General features: G+C 41.6%; 1 protein-coding gene across 2 annotated transcripts; it reads right to left on the bottom strand.

Annotated features, from left to right (window-relative positions):
- Positions 1 to 335: 335 nt before the first annotated feature.
- On the bottom strand, positions 336 to 15,033 carry tmem38b (transmembrane protein 38B). Of its 2 annotated transcripts, XM_035391849.1 has the most exons (7): positions 14,681 to 14,817; positions 11,010 to 11,030; positions 7,184 to 7,340; positions 5,014 to 5,198; positions 4,298 to 4,385; positions 3,028 to 3,145; positions 336 to 1,046 (listed from the first exon to the last, which is right to left on the bottom strand). In XM_035391849.1, the coding sequence occupies exons 3-7, from the start codon at positions 7,333 to 7,335 to the stop codon at positions 738 to 740; spliced, it is 852 nt and encodes a 283-aa protein (XP_035247740.1). In that variant the 5' UTR covers positions 7,336 to 7,340; positions 11,010 to 11,030; positions 14,681 to 14,817; the 3' UTR covers positions 336 to 737. The 2 variants fall into 2 exon arrangements, with proteins under 2 accessions (XP_035247740.1, XP_035247739.1); XM_035391848.1 differs by lacking the exon at positions 11,010 to 11,030 and having other exon boundaries at positions 14,681 to 15,033.
- Positions 15,034 to 22,393: the final 7,360 nt, after the last annotated feature.

Genomic DNA, 22,393 nt, shown 5'->3' with positions numbered 1-22,393 from the left:
GTGCAGAAAGCTCCTGGATAGTGTGCAATAAGCCTGAACTGGGTGCAGCTTAAGGCTTAATATGTGGAACTAATGTAATGCTGACTGTATTACCATCTAGGCTCAATATGACCCAGGTTCCCATTGATATGATTGTGAATTTAATGTCTTATGTAGCATTTTTCTACAGCCATTTCAATTTAATTATAATGCTTTTTTTCTTATTGACCTGCTTTAGTAAAGGTGGGACGAACAGGGCTACAGGATGCCAGTACTTTTATTATCAATATTTATTTATCAATATTAATCAACCAGACAAAGCAAACCATAATATCACTACTATGGACAATTTTAAGTGCAAGTAAAATTGGAATTTATTTCTCAACAGCATTTCATAGATTCACAAGAGAATTACAGCATAGTGTGCATTCTTAAATTCACAGTTGCAGCGTCATTGTGCATAAATATCATTTATAAAAGTTTAATTGTGTATTTCTAATGTCAAATCACTAACATTCCAAAACAATAAATAATCTCCTGTTGCCTTTCAGATATTCCCCTTACTGCACAAGTATTTTATTCAAAACCCCTAGAAACCCAATGCACCAAGACAAACTTATAAAATTACCATAACATTTTTTTTCCTTTTATAAATATGAAAATATAGCTCTATCATTTATTAAATTATCCCACAGTCCTCAACATGCTTTTATTAAAGTGAAATGATTAGAAGAATGTGAAAGGTGCTGCACAAGCCCTTAATCAGTCTTCTTACTGCCTCCAACACCGCTCGGCGTTTGGTCCTCGCCCCGCGTCTCTGACTCGGTCGGGGCTTCTCCGTCGGATTCTGAGGCCGCTGAACCGTTCTGGCTCTCTGAGGCGGCTCTGCCGTCCTGCTTGGGGGCGGCGCAGGTATCTGACGAGGGCGTCCTGCCAGGCGCGCGGGGGGCCTTGGGCGTGGCTGCAGTGGCCAGGTCTGTGGGCTGCTCTGCGAAAAGCACACGGTACGCGGCCCCTTCCACAGGAGAGAAGAGCCAGGATGGGGAGCCAGACAGCATCATGCTCGTCTGTACAGAGAAGGACAGGGAAGGCAAAAGGGGCCGCTCTTAGGGAATACAGTAAACAAAAAACAAGTCAATAACTGGAGAACATTATTTGGGTAGCTTGATAAACCACAGGGCTATACTGTAAATGTAACCCCATCCGTTTCGCAGTCATTAAAAGATCCAAATCCCAATTACAGGTCTGCATCAGGCCAGAAACGAGGCCCAAGACTGCCTAAGCTCAGCATCTTTACAGCCTGACACGTTCTAAATATATTTTAAGCCCGAACACAATAGAGGCCAGCCACTGAAATGAGCCTGCAAAAACATACAGCACAATAGAAAATAATGCAGTGTTCCCCACAGGAAGGCTGCTAGTGAAGGTGCCTGTGATCACGGAATGGGGGGAGCAACATTTCCGCCAGCTGTAAATCATTAACATGGCGTAAAGAGTCTCCTTTTCGTAGTGTACCGTTATGCTCAACAGCCATACATTTCAAACGTGTTTTTCCTTCTGTTAAATGTGGTTTTTTCACTCGCACCTCTGCAACAAACAGCATAGAAGCAATGTCCTCTTTCTTTCAGTATGTATGCAAAAAGAGTATAAAATTGTAATAATTTTGATTTTATTGTAATACTCAGAACAGGCTTGTCAGCTAGCTTTTAGTGCCGTACTTCCTTATATTAAACATGGCATTAATACGTTTCTTACTGTTTATTTTGATCAGAACAGGCCAGCCAGCCAGCTGTTTTTCCTTCAGTTAAACATCATGTTAATATGTTTATCACTCTTGTGCTGTCAAATAAAGCTGTTTTAATTTGTCTGTTGAAGCCACTGTTGTCAATCATCGTTAAGAGCTGCCAGATGTCCCCCCCGCAGCGGACCTGACTTCACAGAGCTAGAATAGGCCTGACGCCCAGCCCAATCACAGCACACCTTTGGGCCCCTTCATGTTCGGGTCAGGATGTAGACCCCTAATCCCATTAAAAACAATTTTTTAAATAAATAAATAATGCATTTCATGACCAGTAATTTACAGAAATGTTTCTACAGTAGAGATTTTTATAATTGCTAGCAGAGATAAAAAGATTTTTAAAAATTTTAAACGAAGAAAATATATACATATTATTTGAGTGACTTAATTTCCATTTTTTTCATTTTCAAGAAAGTAAAAATCAGGGCAGTCGTTAGAAAGGATAATATGATTTCAATCTTATTCAGGAGAGACATATCATGTAATAATATCAGAAAAGTCATGAGAAGCGTTAATGGTTTTCCCACAAAATCTACAGTTAAATAAAGTTTTCTATAGGGTGAGAAAAAGGGATAGAACCTCTACAGAAGACATAAATAAGTCCCTGGACACTTGCCTTCCCGTGTGAAATATTAATACAACCTAAGCAAGGCAGTGGAAAAAGGAAACTGCTTTTGGGTGTTTCCCTTTGATAAGATAGTGATAAATTATTAAATATACACCATCTAAGCCACTTTTTTTTAAAGGAGAAATAACTAGTGAATATACACAAAACATTTGATATATCAAATATATAAAAGTTCAATTGCAAAGCAGAATTATTTTTATATTACATTTAGGACAACATATCTAAAAGGAGGTCACATTCACTCCCATATGACACACTTAACTGATCAGAATTCAAACCCTAAGGCCTAAGTGTAACAATGTGAATGAGTATCTTCTGAATAGAATCAAAACGAAATTTCACAACCTGATATATCACAATGATGCACTTCCATTTGCATTTATCTTTTCCTCTACATCTTATGCCTCCAAGCCAATACATGTAGCACTTAAATAAGCAAACATTTTCTCTTGCAGCCTGCAAACTTGAGCAGCCACAAATACAGGAAATATTCTGAGACATTTTGTTCAGCTCTATATTGTCCAATGTAGGCCTAGAAAACCAAGGTATGTGTGAAGGGGATAGCCCATCCTGTAAGGCGGGAGGGTGGTGAGGGTGGTGATGGAGGATGCATGACACCAACCTTGTTGACAACCAGGAACACAGTGTAGATGAACATGAGATGATGCGTCTGGAGCGGGAGATACTGGCACTGCTGCAGTGAAAACAGGACTGCGCCCATCAGAGTGACCTTAGTGGGACTGCAAAACGAGACCCAGATTAGAGGAGACAAGAGCCTGGGTTTTAACATATACCAATCAACAAGCTCACAGCTTATTATCACCGGTTTCACAGTATTCAGTGTGGCACAGACCAACCAGACACTGTCAACTAAAAAAGCTCACTTCAGAAAACAGTAGTTTCTGTTCCGGAGGGTTACAGTGCAGCCCTTTAATGTACCTTAAGCCTGGGTGCTATTAATACATTTTTACAGTTTTGTGATCAGTACGAAACTAGTTAATCAATGACAATGGGTCTCTGAAAAGGAAATGTACATTTTGAAGGCTAATTGAGAAAATAATGTTCTAATGAGATCATGATTATTACTGGTATTACTGGTGATGGTTTAAATATATTTTTAAAAATGGCAAAAGTAATGCAGATAATTCCGATTACAATTGTAATTGTAAAATTAGCAATTGTGCTCATGGCCAGCTGTTAGCGCTACCATAATCACTATGTTGTAATCTCAATTAATATACCTTTCAGTGACAGAAATACACTGACGACATCAAAATACATAATTCTCCTATTGTTTTTATAGTTGGAAATCATGAGAAGTTTCCATTGGGAAACTGAAGGCCATTTTACAAAATGCACTGAGGGCAATTTCACTTTGTCTCTTAAACTAAAGGAGTGTTATTTTTAATTTTTTTATTTATTAATTTTTTTAAAGAATTTCTGGCAGAATACAATTAAATGCATTAAAAATATGTCATGTTTGGACGGCCTTTCAACTTGAATAGGAAAATAGACCAAGAAAAAAACAACTTTTTTTTTTTTTTTTTTTTTACTGTAGTGCAACAAAGGGGATGAGACAGCATTTCAAGGAGAGCGTACACTTTTCTAATCAGCAAAAACAATAACAGTGAAAAGACTACAATGGCCCTGGAGAAAAAAATCAATGCACAGCCAATTGCGTTACCTGCATTCTTGGATGTAGTCTCAAATTATGCTTTTTATTTCTGCCAGTAAACAAGCCAATAGCCACAAAATACATGCAGCATATGACATTTCACATTTTAAACAGAAGCACCACACGACACCTGTCCAGGATTACATGTAGAGTTATTCCATTTCTGCACGTAATGACATATTTTCCTAACCAGCCAAAGATCATACGTGCGACTCACTATGACATGTTCAGAAGCTCATTGGTCTCTGGTTTCCAGACTCCTCGTGCAAGCTGCTCAAAGTTACTGATAAGCCCACCTCCAGCACCTGTAAAGGACAAAGGGCATTCTCAGGTTCTCCTCTCTCCTTACTGCCTTCAAACCCAGCATGTTACAGAAATTTGCACTAGTACTTTCTGCTGCTTTAGTGTTCTCCAGAAATGTCTTGAAGGTACTTTGAAATTCAATACATTATATTGACAATTTGAAATATAAAATAGCACAAATTTGAATGATCAGCAGCACAGCTTCAGAATAGCTTCACATAAGTCTGAAGGCTCCTTTGATAGATGTGATATAGGGAGAAAAAGTATAAGAGATGATGCAAGATTTTAGTGAAATCTTTTAATATTGTTAAAGCAATTTGTATATTCAGCAATTTACAAAATAATGTAGATCCAATAGCAGGTCTGACCTTGGAAAGGTAGGGCAGGGATAGGGTAGAGAGTAAATAAAGCAGACAACAACATTATTGGGCATTATTACAGGAGAACAAGCTACCTATAACCATGAATGGGTAAAATGTACATGCTCGTCTGGAACACCAATTGAAGCAGTTCTCCTACAAATGGACAATAAAGACTTCTCTTGAGGACACCTTATCTTAGCGAAAGCAAAACAAACACAGATACAGTGGACAGGAGTGATTTCAGAGGTGAGGGAAAAGGCAGATATACCTTTAGCCCAACCCACAGCAATCATCACCAGTATCCCGTCCTTGTAGTGCTTCTGGGCCTGCGCGACCCCTCCCAACACCTTCCACGTGCGGGTCACTTCCTTCATCCCAGACAGAACTAACCGGATGGGCAGGAGGGCAGCAGACCTGTACACCAGGTCCTGGGGGCAGTAGAACACCAAGTACCTGCAAACACAGAAGGGTGCCTTTAGAGCAGAACATCTACTTGGCTACAATGGCCTGTGTTGCATGCACATCCATTATATTTCTATTTCTAATCATATTTATAATTTTACATCTGTACTGGCTTCACATGCTTGAGTCACACAGCATGTTGTCAGCAGATGGTGCCATTTTACAAAATGCAGCTATGCGCTGAGCTGATAACCTAATGCATAATATCACAAGTGTGTAACAGAGACATGTAAATATGCATTTTCACAGTAAACACAGAAGGCGTATGTTTTTGTGCATCTAATGTACATACACTAACATACTTGTACAACCGTGAAGCCCCAGTCAATATTTTGGTACGGTATCTTAACTACATAAGAAAAATTTAATTTAAATTTTTCTTATCAAAATTTTACTAACTGTGTCTCTCAACACCATATTTGCCCTGAGACACCTGACTCTACTTATCAAGTTCTTGATTGAAGATCATGATTATCTAGTGTCGCAGTGCAGGGCCAAAATGAAAACCTGCACCCACACCAGCGTGTGGACATGGAACATTCATTTTAAAAAGCTGTGATGTCTCTGCAATATTAAATGTCTCATCCACAGCCCTGCACCGAGTCACATCAACAATAATTGCATAAACAAGTTAAAGACGAAAGGCAAATGTATTGACTGGTCATTTTGCCTTTTATCACAACTTGATGTCGGCTTAAAATGACAGACTGCCATATACTGAAAAACCAACTTCGCTATTTATTCTAACTGTGCTGGGTAAAGATAAATACATACACTTTTTTCCCCATCAATCCTTACAATGGAACAGATTTGTTTAGGCTATATATTTCCCATTAAACCACCTATTCCAGCAATAACCATTAATGTGGTGACTTTTAAGACCCTTGCACCAGAAACATGGTGCTCATTTTAAAGCCTTGGATTTAGCCTAACTGACACAAAACTCAAGAAATGTCCACTCGCCCCTTCATAAACCTCATTATAAATCTCAAATCTCAATACAATAAAGTTATGATAAAGTTGCAGCATTAAGTTAGTATTAACAGATAATATACACCTCAGTTGGTAACTGAAATTAATTATTTATTCATAACGATATTACATTGACACCTGAACAAATAAAGAAACTAATATAAATTAACTCATTATAATCTACCAAACACAGACATGTTTTTCCAAACCAGGACTCTGGGACTCTGTCCCAAGGGAGAGTGATGGATTGCCCTGTCAACTTTGTGTTTGAGAAACAGGAACAACAATCTAGGGACGTCAACTTAAAATAACGTCAGGTTAGAAAAGGGGAAGGTTTTCCATTTTGTCATTTCTTTCATGCTTTCCCATTCATGTTTAGCATTTAAAAGACTTTTTAGCAGACATAAGGAAAGAAGTAATGGATCAAGCCTTTCCATCCCAACAGAGAGCATGTGCTCTTTGTTTGGAATGTAAATATTTTAGGTTTCAAAATCTCAGAGGAACTCTACAAAGCATTTAGTTCTTGGATATTAATGGCTTAAGTACAAAAGAATGTGTGAGAGCAAGAGGCCATGTTTATAATGGCACACTATTAAACCAAAAGGCTGTTTATTTCTATTCTTTGGAAACCAGAAGATACATTACATTACATTATATTTATTTAGCAGACGCTTTTATCCAAAGCGACATACAAAAGTGCATATCATGTTCATTGGACAGCTACAAAACACAGGTTCAATGAGGTACAATACTCATTTCTTACAGCTATAGCCTACAACTCTTCAATACAAAATGTCTTAAAATGTCATGGTTGACGAACAGAACAAAGGTGATAGCTCGTCAAATGCATTAAAGGACAATTAGCCTATTAGATGGAAATCCATTCCTCAACATTGACTATAGTACGAGCGTGTCACTGTATAGGACACCACATAACAAATGTGGCATTCCATACAGGAAAGTGCACCTGCAGCCGCCTTCATTTAATACGTAGCAGGACTCACCAGATAATGGAGGCCAGCAGCACGTTGCCGTCGTTGGAAAGCGGTGCCACAGGAGGTTCCGCCAGCAGCAGGTTTGAGAGGACGGCCCCTCCAAAGCAGAAGAGCATGGAACTGAACCAGCAGGCAAAAGGGCTCCGCCGTGCCACCGCCATGGCCCCTGCAACCCAGCAGCCACCGCATAAATCAATGAGATCTGGGCCCGCTGCCCAATCAAAATGCCTTTTGTCGCCTTCACTTTTGCTCAATTAAAAATGGATGTTACATGAAGTTAAGAGCAACAATGGAATTATATCAATAATCAGGCCAATCATTCTGTCATTCTAGAACAGAATGATTCCTCTGATGTGGAAGTTTGGTGAAAAATTACACAACCATTCAGGTCATGAATAATTGTCAAATATTCCAGATCACTTGGCAAGAACTTACTTTAGTTCTTAATAAAATCTTAAAGGCATACTATGCATTTTTACCCCAAAACCAAGCTACAGCGTATCAATGATGCACTGGCAATCTCTGTCTTTATGCACCTTTATCTGTATTTGTTCGAACAAATATGTTTGGGATGTTTTGTGGCATGATGTTCTTTTCTATGTGAGGAGGGGTGGGTGTGGCTACAGAGGCTATTGTTAGGGACCAGGTTTTGGGTTACAGCAAAGCAAAAAAAGGCAAGCTGACAGGGCTTATTGAATATAGAGTTAACCTTGGAACTGTTTTTTCTCCATGGTGTCAGCTGAAATTCGCCAAAGGGATGAAAAGCGACACAGAGTTGGCTTGTTTTCTGTTGGATCTGTAACGTTACCTCTAGCTATCCAGCTAGGGGTGCCAGACATGTGGTTTTTTGACCGGAACGTCTGGTTTTCAAATTATTTGTACAGGTCCGGTTTGTGGTCCTGACCAGACAACGTAATGTCAGTCTCAGCAATTGACGGGAGAAATTTACTGGTAGTTTCTAATGAATCCATGTGTCAGTGACCCCATCGGGTACTCTGGGGTGAATAGGAAGGGCTGAAGACAAAGGAGGAGACTTCTTTGATAGTAAACACAGGACCACAGCAAGATTAAAAAATTTGATTTAAGAGAAAATATTAAACATCTGATGGTACAGGTCCCTGCATAAAGCAGCATAAACACAAAAACTATACAAATGTTATCTGTTAAACTGACTATGTTTTATCTAGCCTATGCATTAACATGTTAGCCAGAGTGATGATGGGAACAAAGGTTTCATTACTTTGCATTACCACAGAGACACTTCATAAAAGAACTATCCACTCAAACTGCTCGTTGAACATTAACTTCACATTAACAGCAATTCAGATCTTTCCACATACAGTAGAGCTTGAAATTGATTTAGAGTATTTCTACTGATATATAGCTGTAAAGTGCATAGTCCAAAGTTTAAATACACAATTTTGACCAGTGAAGATAACAGCAATACTTCATATAATCATTTAGAAATTATCCCATAATCACCAAAATAAAAATGAACGGTCCATTTAGATTTTGAATGTTGTTTTTAATAATTATTCGGACATGGTAAGACCTGGTTTATTGACCACACCTTAAAATGGGCACTGAGACCAGCAAAAATGAGAATTTTTGCTCGGTCAGCCAAACCACATTCCATGTGCCCTTCTCTCCTTACAAGATTAGTAAAATCTTCAAACTGCACTGACGCAATGGTGAAAATCCAGAGATTAAACTTCCAAGATTTAGTTTAAAAATAAAATTAATAATTATGAGAATTCTAACTGTACTGACTGGGATTGCTTGCCAGTGCAATCCATTTTCAAGATGGTTTTCCTCCTGTTCCCATGTTCAATAATGAAGCAGATGCAGAGCCTCATAGCATTTTCCATCCCTCTCTTCAGATTCTGATAAGATATTTATCCCACAAGGTTTGGTGCGCTTTAATTTCCAAAGAATTGTCCAAAAGACCTCAATGTTTTTCTCAATGGTTCAATACATAAACACAACCTAAGCTGGCACAAGAGCCAGACCATAGACCTAACCACATCCTCTGCTTGTTTGCATGAAGTAAAATGTGCAATATAGCCTTGTCCACAAGGCAAAAATACACAGAAATAACTAATGCTGCACAAAAACATCTTAAAATCATGTGTAAGATCTGGCCTCACCTTAACAACTTGTATCTTAGAGGGTTTCATTTTAGAGATCTTGTTGAATTAAGGAAGTGGAGCTCTAGGTGATAGGCCAAATCATAAGAATTTCCATAGGATATTTTTGGCTTAAGAAAGCTGATGATGCCCATTTACATGTGACTAAAACATCCTTGTGGAACAGAGGCCTGTGAACTATTCCAGTGTTAGTGGGCTAAATCCGCATATAAGGATTCCTGTTTTTCTACTCATCTCCCACACTATCGATTTCAATATACAATTAGGTTAAGCTTGATTCTGTGTACATTCAAGCCTTCACAGCCAGGTACAGTTTCTTGCACGACTCCTTAAAAGGCCTTTGAATGGTTCTTAACACAACACCTGGCATGCAATTCTATTTAAAAGGCAAATAAAGGTATCCAAGCAGACATCTGTGGTTAACGCCACTCACAGTATGATCATTGAAGAATTCAAACTTCACATAACCAGTCTGCCAACTGAGCGGTCTTCTCACATGCCATAAACTCTTATCAGCCCCTACTCTAATATCCCTTCCCTTCTTATCAATACAAAGAAATATAGCCTACAATCCCAAACAATGGAGCAGTAGGCTATAGCATGAAGTCAACCACACCACCTTAAAAAGACACACCTCTCCAATGGACTTCCTGTGATATAAAGAGCAGCCCTTGACAGATATTTCACTTCCTTAACTTCTTCATGTCTGATCTGACTAGAACCTATAAGGCCAGGTTAGACTGTTTGAAACTGTACCTTTAAATGGCCATTGATTAGTCTGGAATACTTTATTTAGCTTTAATGTATTTTATTTGGTAGTGAACTTGCCATGGAAACTCTGAAATAAAATTATATTTGCTTTTAGTGCCCTTGAAGAATTCTACTGCGCTTTTAACTTATTTTTGCAGTACTCTGCCTTTGTATACCTGAAGGGGATTTTGGAAATAAAATAAATATTTATCCATGTGAACATGCATTGGCAGAAATCAGCCATTACTTTCCTATGGACACAGAAATGAACAAATATTAAACTAGTCCTAAATTAGCAACAAATAAATAAATGAAGCCTACCACATCTAGGTTTTCATTTCACTTTTGCTGCTGCAGTAAGTTTGGTCATAGATACAGGTGATGGATGTTGTTCAGCCAAAATATAATGACATTTATTAGAAAGCCATACATTTTACACACTTACAATGCTTGTACGTTTGTTTGATTTGTATGATATATTATTAGTGAAAAGTGAACATTTCATCCATGGCAGCAAAATGCCATTGGACATAGCAGATGGCTACTCGCACCTTAGTACCCATCTAAACACAGAGACAAATGAAGAGGCAATTTCTGTTATCACCACATTTTAGATTGATATTAATACGGTCAGATCTTTTTCCCCCCATAGACACCACAATGCAGTCAAAAGTCATTCTTGTTAAACATGGTTTGCAGCCAAACACTTTACAAAGCTGTGAGTACAGAAATTATTTGGCTACAGACTGCGATGACAGAAGTTTGCCGTGGCAAATTCCAAATCACAGCCCAAGAAGCACCAGAACACTGAGCAACAGGCATGCACTGGGTCTAAGACAAAGCCATCTTCAGCAACGACTCGTGTCAACACTGACCATGGAGGCAGTACACAGCAAGGAGCAGAGATGAGGGATGTTATGGTTTGTTTAGTAACATACCTGTCTACTGGAGGACATAACCTGCAATATCATCAAAAGCAGCAAGTTAATCATTTCAAATGGAGAAGTAAGAACAGATTATCATTTTAATATCCAACTATATTAAAATTCTAGTTACAGGCCTGAAATAGTGCCAAAACAAATCATTTATGGACAGAATGATGGAATGTACAATCCTTGAAATAGAAAGCAGTGTTTTTACAAGATTTTGTAACCTCTTCAATAGAGGCTTAGCATTTTTGAAAGCTGATGTTTTACACAATTAAGATGGTACTAATGATAGTGCACAGAAACCATGAAATGCCTTTTTAAAAGAGAACAGACAGCAGGGTACTCTCCGTGTTGTGAGAAATGGGCTGGAATGAACTTTTCAATGTCCCACCCCAATGTAACTGTAAATGTTTTTAGGGTGCCAATACACTGTACTGTATTTGTATGGGCTTTTCTTTGCTGACAAAGCACCACAGGTGTTGGAAGCCTATCATTGTTGTCATCCTCGTTATTATGGGTTCAAGCAGCAAAGCTACAGGACCCTTATTGTATTGCATTGATTTGTAGGGGCCTGGGAAACACACAATGGATCCCTATTGCTTTTGTTCTATTATTATTATTACTATGGGTACACGCAACACAGGTGCTTTAACCCCAATATTTCTATGGGGTTTTTTCCTGTTTTTTGGAACTTTAAAACCAAAGTTCAGTGTACAGAGCCCAGCCATGGGAACTTCAGGTGAGAAGCTTATGACATTATTTATTTAGCAGACACCCTTATCCAGTGCAAATTTACAAGGCATATAATTTACCACACTGGACAAGTAGTCCAGCAATTGCAGGTGGTAAAGTGCTTTTTTCCCATGGGTACAACACCAGTGCCCCATCCAGCATATGAACCCTGCCTCAAAGGGTCAAAAGCTTTTACTTCACTCCCCAATTCTGCACAGTCTGCTGTACTGCTGCTGTGCAGAAGAGAAAGGACAGAGAACAGACCCACTAATAAGCAGAACAACTAAAAATGTGCACCACTTGTAAGAAAGGCTCACCTTCATAAAAATGGCACTTTCCTTGTTGTTTTGCATGGGTTTTTGCAGTTCCTCAATGAGTTTCACACAGCTTTCCTTTTCAGGCAAATTTACCTCCCCATTCCAAAGTGGTTAGCGCTACTTTAAATATTTCTTGGGGCTGCGAGAGATCACAGTGCTGACTTCCAATGAACTCTAGAGGAATGTGTAAAACTGAAAATCCACGTGTGCCATGTCGACCAGGGCAGACAGAACTTCCCAGTTCCCACCTCCCTAACCAGTTTTGGGAGTGCACATTTTAGTATGTCACACATACTGATCACATCAAAGATATTTTTTGATGCAGTCCAGAGGGCACATTTTTATACCAGTCAAGTATCTTAGATATTTTTGCAGAAATGAAGAAAGATTCTGTCATCTGCATTACTGGGCTAGTGCTCCTGAAAGGACATGTACACATGCTGTGTCTATGCTTACTGAGTGCTCCACCTGTTATTCTCAAGGTTTTATTCCTTTCTCAACAGGCACAATGAGACTTAAGATAGAATTTTAAATTGTACAAACTCCAAAAAAATAACAAGCTACATTGAAAAGCTTATCAACGAGTAATGAACAACATGGCTTGTGGAAATAGGGGAATTCCTTGCTCGCCTGATCATTGTGTGAGATGGAAGCAAAAGGATAAGAGGTTGAGAGGCCACGGGGACAGGACAGCCAAACAAGGCGAGCAATCTCCGATGCCCGAAAATAGCCAGGCGAAATGCCAGCGTAACAATGGGGGATTGCTGTGGAAAGGTCACAGCAGTGCAGAAACCGTGAACCTGTTGTAACCGCCACAGATAGCACAACACTCAAGGGCTCATTTGATTCAAGATTACAATTACTAGCAATGTGCTTGTTACTCTTAAAAGGGATATAATTCACAAATGCATACCATACAGCATAAAAAAAGCAAATAGTCCTATTCATGGTTGTGACGTGTGACAACTACCATGACAAACACCCAGCCTTACTAGTATATCCCAATTATATCACAAAGTCCCCATCTTTATTCTATGAAATCATTTCTCATCATCATGCTAAATTATTGGGGGGGGGGGGGGGGGGAAGGGGGGGGGATTGTAACCCCCTCGGTACATTATGCCCTTGGCTTCTCACAATGTCCAGGTACAATCACTTCCTTAAAGAAATTGGTATCAATGACTCCATCTGCTTACAGCTTAACCACCTTTCCATTTTAAGAAAATTGGTATGATCTAGTGCCATACAAAAGAATATTTTTACAACATAGGGCATTGCGTGCTCTTTAAATAAGGCCAATCGTATTAAGGAATCAAAGGTCCACAGAGCTAGGTGTTGTGTTTAGGCCTTATTCAGGTATACCCTACGTAAGCTGGTCCTACAAATATATCTAGTAAACTCGTAACCAAGGTCAATATATTAGCCACGGTATACTCTGTCCGAGGGGTACTGGGGTCTGATAGCTTTGGCAGTAAATAGATTTAAACCAGAGATGACAACGCTTTCAAGCTCCGTCTCACGCTACACAAACAAATCTCACACAAAATAAAAATACCGCAACTAAAAACAAAGATGCTCCCAGATTAAACAAATTAACTCTCAGCTGGCAGGACAAAGTTAATTTGTCAGCATGGTGAAGTGAGATTGTTTCAAAAACACTGCAAAGCAACTGTCCGTTGGCGAATCCCCACAGGTCTGCAAACGCAATAGCCTACCGCACAGTCAGCTGACCAAAATTAACAACCCGGTTTAAACCAACGTTTTTTTGGCAGTTTGGCACGTATAGTGCTGGTTTTGTAGGCCTACTGTTTTGTCACCGAAAATCCCGCATCTATACCGGATATCACTTCGGTATTTCCACACGTTTTAACTGTACACTACTTGACTATACCTAACTAGGTACTTGTACATTGACATTGGTAACGTTAGACATTTTAATTTCCAGTAGCCCCGCCTGCACCTACACTCATTGAGGCTCCAACGACAAGTTTAAGTTATCATACCATTCCGACCTTCGCTGGCTAACCAGATACACAGGTAGATAGTACAAACAAAACTACTTAATAGACAACAAATTTGCTACCTAGTTACCGTGGTCAACAATTGGAGGACAAGACAATTAATTAGAAAACACGATTGGCTTGCGAATTAAGTCTATTGTAATGATATTCAACAGACCGCTTGCTAGCGGTTTTAGCTATACTGTGCAATGCAAAAAGGCCATTCTTGTAAATATGGTTTTATGAAAAAAAAAAAAAAATCACAAAGTTTTTTCAAAGCAACAATTCCAAGTTTCACTGGGTTCTGGTCACAATGCAATAACGTTAAAAGCAATGTATTAGGCCCGATAAGGTTCCAAATATAGGCTAACCTTAAACTTCCCTAGATTTCTATTGCGTGTGCAATCGAAAAGTATTGTTATGCGTATTTCATATAGGTTTTCGTATATTTCTTATCAGTCTACCAGACTCACGGAAAAGGGGACAGCTATCTCGCGATATTGTAGCTAGTTGTTTAGGTAAATTAAACGTAAACAATACTGTCTGCTACTTGCTACCCAGTTAACTGTATTTTCACTAACACAATTATAACTGGTTGCGCATTGCTGCTACTGCTAATTCGCTGGCTTACCTGGTTGTTCCTTCAGTGCCATTAAAGACACAATGTAATGTGCTATGTCGAACAGTGGGTACATTGAAAGCTTGGACATCCCAAGGGAAAGTTCGTTTAGATTCAAAAACGCGAGTAAATCCATTATTATTTGTCTGCTAAGCTGCCCCAGCAAACTTGCTTAATTCTGCGTGAGCGGAAATTTCACGGCACTCATCCAACCATCAGATGAGGGTATGGATGGTTATCCCAGAATCGTACACAGCTGGATCCGGTATCAAACCGCTGACAGCTGCTATGAAAGCTGGCAGCACTCCACGGCATTTGAACCACTGTGATCATAAATGAAACCTGGATAAGCAATGCCCGCCCTCTACGTGAGTGTACGTACCGTCGGAACTTGAAAGGGTGGGAGGGGCGAAGACGTGAAGACCCAGGAAGAGAATAGAAACATTAGTATGCCGCTACTGCGCATGCTGATGAAAATGAGTGTTGCATATTGAAATCCCGTGGAAAATCGAATTACCTTTGACAGTCAAACAAAACCGTCAAGAGACAATATTTTTTTTTTGTTGTATACCTTTTTTTTTGTTGAAAAAATGCACAGTTGTATACTTTACCTTAATACAAATCCAATTTACTTCAATTCACAATAGGTTGTCTTTGGGAATAATCATGGCCACTAAAACATTCAAATATTTAGATGCAGCGTTGTAAGAGTGTCAAAAGCAAAGAAAACAATTTAGGAAACTCCCTGTTTGATAAGTGACGCATGCCAAGGCGGATACACAGGCTCTGTTCCTTTCTAGATTTTTCATTCTTTATTTTTCTCTCTCAACTTCCTGTTCACACGTGTGTTGGAAATGTTGTGTGACTCAGGTGTCTCAATACCCTTTTATAAAGGCTAGTTCCATTTCATTTTTATGAATAGTTGATTTGACATTGCTGTCTTCTCACCCAGGCTTACACATGATCCAGTCGAGTGTTTGGGTGCAGGCTCCAGCACTCACTTGTGAAAGCCTTACATTATCTTTGTCAAATAATAGGGATGCATCACTGAGGCCATTCCTGCTGAAAACAGATTCCATTTCACTTGTGCCCCAAGAGTTTCACTTCAATTCTCACTCATTTGACACAGGCCAATATGTCATATGTTTACCTCCCAGGAGTGAAGGGACTCTGGGAGAGAGTTCACGGAACCTTTACAGGAATTTGCCCATTACAAAGCTACCCCTCAGGTTTTGGCTTGGGAGTGAGAAATGCCACAGCGTGAGGGTAATTCCAAACCTAAGTATTAAGTATAACAAAAAAATATTCACATTGTTCAACTCAGCCATAAAAATCACCCATTGGGGATGGGGAAGTTGATAGTGATGACTTATATGCTAAGGCAACCCTCTAAAAAATCACATATCATAATAATTCCGTTTATATAAAATGTTTGTTATTGTTTATTTAGAAATTGTATTTGGCCTACACATTTTGCATTTGTCGATAAGTGCATTCACATGTGTAAAGTATGTACTTTTCCCGTTGGTTTAAGTATACTTCAGCATCACTGAATATTCACATACTGTATCAAATTGTGTTCAACAACTTAATTAGGAGCCTATTGATTTGCTTCTGTCTTTCATTTTATCAAAATAATTATGTAATTGCGTGCAATGTTGCACAATAAGCACAATGTAGCACAACATCAACATGGGGATTTTATTCTTTGTGGCATGGAAAGCGATGTCTGACATAATATATCTTAAGAGGGTAAATAATCCCTCTAAACATGAAAAGCACTTAATTAGAAAAATTAGCATCTTCTTAAAATTATGGGACTGCGATTGTAGTAACGAAAACCGGCATACACAGAGGAGTCCCAGGATCAAGTTTGGGAACCGCTGCTCTAGATATTGTTTGCAAAACATTTGCAGTCTGAGTCCTGGTGCTAAAAACCTCCACCAGGTGGCATATTTGGGTAAAACTGTTATTATTTTTTGTGACCTCTGGATTTAATGAAAATAGATATATTGTCCTTGGAATTACAATAAAATTTCAAACCTCTACTGTTAAAAAGAGAAAAAACACTGGCTAATGAGTAATATATATAATTGCTTTGACACAAATCAAAATGAATTGTTCAAAAGGGAGGACACATACAAGTCTTTAAGTTGCCCTATTTGATATGTGAACTGTAATCCGGTGGAGTATTTAATAATTTTAAAATGTCATAACAATCAAATTCTTACAGGTTCCGATAACAATGTGAGAATGCAAGGTGCAAAGTTGTTTAAATTATAATTAATGTGTCACTACTTAAAACAGCAGTAGTTAATTATATTAACTATATTAACTATATTAACTATATTATATTAATTAATTATATTAACTACTTAATGGAATATTTCCAACCCTGACTTTAAGCCGCCGATCGGAAAAAAATGCAGCCGGCTAACGCATTCAATGTTCAATAGCTCCCAGACAATAGGGCCTAGGACCATCAAACCACTGCTAGAGTGTTCACAGACAGCGGCCCCGAGAAGCAGAGCCTATGCTTCGGGAGCTACGATCCCGTGTGATTTTACACGAATATTTCCAAACCTGACTTTAAGCCGCCGATCGGAAAAAAATGCAGCCGGCTAACGCTTTCAAAGTTCAATAGCTCCCAGACAATAGGGCTTAGGACCATCAAACCACTGCTAGAGTGTTCACAGACAGCGGCCCCGAGAAGCAGAGCCTATGTTTTGGGCGCTACCACCCCGCGCGATTTTACAAGAATATTTCCAACCCTGACTTTAAGCCGCCGACCGGAAAAAAATGCAGCCGGCTAACGCTTTCAAAGTTCAATAGCTCCCAGACAATAGGGCCTAGGACCATCAAACCACTGCTAGAGTGTTCACTGACAGCGGCCCCGAGAAGCAGAGCCTATGCTTCGGGCGCTACGACCCCATGCGATTTTACACGAATATTTCCAAACCTGACTTTAAGCCGCCGATCGGAAAAAAATGCAGCCGGCTAACGCTTTCAAAGTTCAATAGCTCCCAGACAAAAGGGCCTAGGACCATCAAACCACTGCTAGAGTGTTCACAGACAGCGGCCCCGAGAAGCAGAGCCTATGCTTCGGGCGCTACGACCCCGTGCGATTTTACACTAATATTTCCAAACCTGACTTTAAGCCGCCGATCGGAAAAAAATGCAGCCGGCTAACGCTTTCAAAGTTCAATAGCTCCCAGACAAAAGGGCCTAGGACCATCAAACCACTGCTAGAGTGTTCACAGACAGCGGCCCCGAGAAGTAGAGCCTATGTTTCGGGCGCTACCACCCCGTGCGATTTTACACGAATATTTCCAACCCTGACTTTAAGCCGCCGACCGGAAAAAAATGCACCCGGCTAACGCTTTCAAAGTTCAATAGCTCCCAGACAATAGGGCCTAGGACCATCAAACCACTGCTAGAGTGTTCACAGACAGCGGCCCCGATATGCAGAGCCTATGCTTCGGGCGCTACCACCCCGCGCGATTTTACACGAATATTTCCAACCCTGACTTTAAGCCGCCGATCGGAAAAAAATGCAGCCGGCTAACGCTTTCAATGTTCAATAGCTCCCAGACAATAGGGCCTAGGACCATCAAACCACTGCTAGAGTGTTCACAGACAGCGGCCCCGAGAAGCAGAGCCTATGCTTCGGGAGCTACGATCCTGTGTGATTTTACACGAATATTTCCAAAACTGACTTTAAGCCGCCGATCGGAAAAAAATGCAGCCGGCTAACGCTTTCAAAGTTCAATAGCTCCCAGATAATAGGGCCTAGGACCATCAAAGCACTGCTAGAGTGTTCACAGACAGCGGCCCCGAGAAGCAGAGCCTATGTTTCGGGCGCATCCACCCCGCGCGAATTTACACAAATATTTCCAACCCTGACTTTAAGCCGCCGACCGGAAAAAAATGCAGCCGGCTAACGCTTTAAAAGTTCAATAGCTCCCAGACAATAGGGCCTAGAACCATCAAACCACAGCTAGAGTGTTCACTGACAGCGGCCCCGAGAAGCAGAGCCTATGCTTCGGGCGCTACGAACCCGTGCGATTTTACATGAATATTTACAACCCTGACTTTAAGCCGCCGACCGGAAAAAAATGCAGCCGGCTAACGCTTTCAATGTTCAATAGCTCCCAGAAAATAGGGCCTAGGACCATCAAACCACTGCTAGAGTGTTCACAGACAGCCGCCCCGATAAGCAGAGCCGATGCTTCGGGCGCTACCACCCCGCGCGATTTTACACGAATATTTCCAACCCTGACTTTAAGCCGCCGACCGGAAAAAAATGCAGCCGGCTAACGCTTTCAAAGTTCAATAGCTCCCAGACAATAGGGCCTAGGACCATCAAACCACTGCTAGAGTGTTCACAGACAGCGGCCCCAAGAAGCAGAGCCAATGTTTCGGGCGCTACGATCCCGTGCGATTTTACACGAATATTTCCATACCTGACTTTAAGCCGCCGATCGGAAAAAAATGCAGCCGGCTAACGCTTTCAAAGTTCAATAGCTCCCAGACAATAGGGCCTAGGACCATCAAACCACTGCTAGAGTGTTCACAGACAGCGGCCCCGATAAGCAGAGCCTATGCTTCGGGTGCGACCACCCCGCGCGATTTTACACGAATATTTCCAACCCTGACTTTAAGCCGCCGACAGGAAAAAAATGCAGCCGGCTAACGCTTTCAATGTTCAATAGCTCCCAGACAATAGGGCCTAGGACCATCAAACCACTGCTAGAGTGTTCACAGACAGCGGCCCCGAGAAGCAGAGCCAATGTTTCGGGCGCTACCACCCCGCGCGATTTTACACGAATATTTCCAACCCTGACTTTAAGCCGCCGACCGGAAAAAAATGCAGCCGGCTAACGCTTTCAATGTTCAATAGCTCCCAGAAAATAGGGCCTAGGATCATAAACCACTGCTAGAGTGTTCACAGACAGCGGCCCCGATAAGCAGAGCCTATGCTTCGGGCGCTACCACCCCGCGCGATTTTACACGAATATTTCCAACCCTGACTTTAAGCCGCCGACCGGAAAAAAATGCAGCCGGCTAACGCTTTCAATGTTCAATAGCTCCCAGACAATAGGGCCTAGGACCATCAAACCACTGCTAGAGTGTTCACAGACAGCGGCCGCGAGAAGCAGAGCCTATGCTTCGGGCGCTACGATCCCGCGTGATTTTACACGAATATTTCCAAACCTGACTTTAAGCCGCCGATCGGAAAAAAATGCAGCCGGCTAACGCTTTCAAAGTTCAATAGCTACCAGATAATAGGGCCTAGGACCATCAAAGCACTGCTAGAGTGTTCACAGACAGCGGCCCCGAGAAGCAGAGACTATGTTTCGGGCGCTACCACCCCGCGCGATTTTACACGAATATTTCCAACCCTGACTTTAAGCCGCCGACCGGAAAAAAATGCAGCCGGCTAACACTTTCAATGTTCAATAGCTCCCAGACAATAGGGCCTAGGACCATCAAACCACTGCTAGAGTGTTCACAGACAGCGGGCCCGATAAGCAGAGCCTATGCTTCGGGCACTACCACCCCGCGCGATTTTACACGAATATTTCCAACCCTGACTTTAAGCCGCCGACCGGAAAAAAATGCACTCGGCTAACGCTTTCAATGTTCATTAGCTTCCAGACAATAGGGCCTAGGACCATCAAACCACTGCTAGAGTGTTCACAGACAGCGGCCCCGAGAAGCAGAGCCTATGTTTCGGGCGCTACCACCCCGTGCGATTTTACACGAATATTTCCAACCCTGACTTTAAGCCGCCGACCGGAAAATAATGCAGCCGGCTAACGCTTTCAATGTTCAATAGCTCCCAGACAATAGGGCCTAGAACCATCAAACCACTGCTAGAGTGTTCACAGACAGCGGCCCCGATAAGCAGAGCCTATGTTTCGGGCGCTACCACCCCGCGCGATTTTACACGAATATTTCCAACCCTGACTTTAAGCCGCCGACCGGAAAAAAATGCAGCCGGCTAACGCTTTCAATGTTCAATAGCTCCCAGACAATAGGGCCTAGGACCATCAAACCACTGCTAGAGTGTTCACTGACAGCGGCCCCGATAAGCAGAGCCTATGCTTCGGGCACTACCACCCCGCGCGATTTTACACGAATATTTCCAACCCTGACTTTAAGCCGCCGACCGGAAAAAAATACACTCGGCTAACGCTTTCAATGTTCATTAGCTCCCAGACAATAGGGCCTAGGACCATCAAACCACTGCTAGAGTGTTCACAGACAGCGGCCCCGAGAAGCAGAGCCTATGTTTCGGGCGCTACCACCCCGTGCGATTTTACACGAATATTTCCAACCCTGACTTTAAGCCGCCGACCGGAAAATAATGCAGCCGGCTAACGCTTTCAATGTTCAATAGCTCCCAGACAATAGGGCCTAGAACCATCAAACCACAGCTAGAGTGTTCACTGACAGCGGCCCCGAGAAGCAGAGCCTATGCTTCGGGCGCTACGACCCCGTGCGATTTTACACGAATATTTCCAACACTGACTTTAAGCCGCCGACCGGAAAAAAATGCAGCCGGCTAACACTTTCAATGTTCAATAGCTCCGAGACAATAGGGCCTAGGACCATCAAACCACTGCTAGAGTGTTCACAGACAGCGGCCCCGATAAGCAGAGCCTATGCTTCGGGCACTACCACCCCGCGCGATTTTACACTAATATTTCCAACCCTGACTTTAAGCCGCCGACCGGAAAAAAATGCACTCGGCTAACGCTTTCAATGTTCATTAGCTCCCAGACAATAGGGCCTAGGACCATCAAACCACTGCTAGAGTGTTCACAGACAGCGGCCCCGAGAAGCAGAGCCTATGTTTCGGGCGCTACCACCCCGTGCGATTTTACACAAATATTTCCAACTCTGACTTTAAGCCGCCGACCGGAAAATAATGCAGCCGGCTAACGCTTTCAATGTTCAATAGCTCCCAGACAATAGGGCCTAGAACCATCAAACCACAGCTAGAGTGTTCACTGACAGCGGCCCCGAGACGCAGAGCCTATGCTTCGGGCGCTACGATCCCGTGCTATTTTACACGAATATTTCCAAACCTGACTTTTAGCCACCGATCGGAAAAAAATGCAGCCGGCTAATGCTTTCAAAGTTCAATAGCTCACAAACAATAGGACCTAGGACCATCAAACCACTGCTAGAGTGTTCACAGACAGCGGCCCCGATAAGCAGAGCCTATGTTTCGGGCGCTACGACCCCGCGCGATTTTACACGAATATTTCCAACCCTGACTTTAAGCCGCCGATCGGAAAAAAATGCAGCCGGCTAACGCTTTCAAAGTTCAATAGCTACCAGATAATAGGGCCTAGGACCATCAAAGCACTGCTAGAGTGTTCACAGACAGCGGCCCCGAGAAGCAGAGCCTATGTTTCGGGCGCTACCACCCCGCGCGATTTTACACGAATATTTCCAACCCTGACTTTAAGCCGCCGACCGGAAAAAAATGCAGCCGGCTAACGCTTTCAATGTTCAATAGCTCCCAGACAATAGGGCCTAGGACCATCAAACCACTGCTAGAGTGTTCACAGACAGCGGCCCCGAGAAGCAGAGCCTATGCTTCGGGCGCTACGATCCCGTGCGATTTTACACGAATATTTCCAAACCCTGACTTTAAGCCGCCGATCGGAAAAAAATGCAGCCGGCTAACGCTTTCAAAGTTCAATAGCTCCC

This window comes from Anguilla anguilla, chromosome 14 (genome assembly GCF_013347855.1).
Source record: "Anguilla anguilla isolate fAngAng1 chromosome 14, fAngAng1.pri, whole genome shotgun sequence".
Lineage (NCBI taxonomy): Eukaryota > Metazoa > Chordata > Actinopteri > Anguilliformes > Anguillidae > Anguilla > Anguilla anguilla.
This window is presented reverse-complemented; position numbering and strand designations above follow the sequence as displayed.

Coding starts and splice junctions, on each gene's coding strand:
- tmem38b (XM_035391848.1), bottom strand. CDS start 14,804: ATGGATTTACTCGCGTTTTTGAATCTAAACGAACTTTCCCTTGGGATG. Junction 7,341..14,680: donor GGCACTGAAGGAACAACCAG/GTAAGCCAGCGA, acceptor GCTGGGTTGCAG/GGGCCATGGCGGTGGCACGG. Junction 3,146..4,297: donor GAGCTTCTGAACATGTCATA/GTGAGTCGCACG, acceptor CTCGTTTTGCAG/TCCCACTAAGGTCACTCTGA.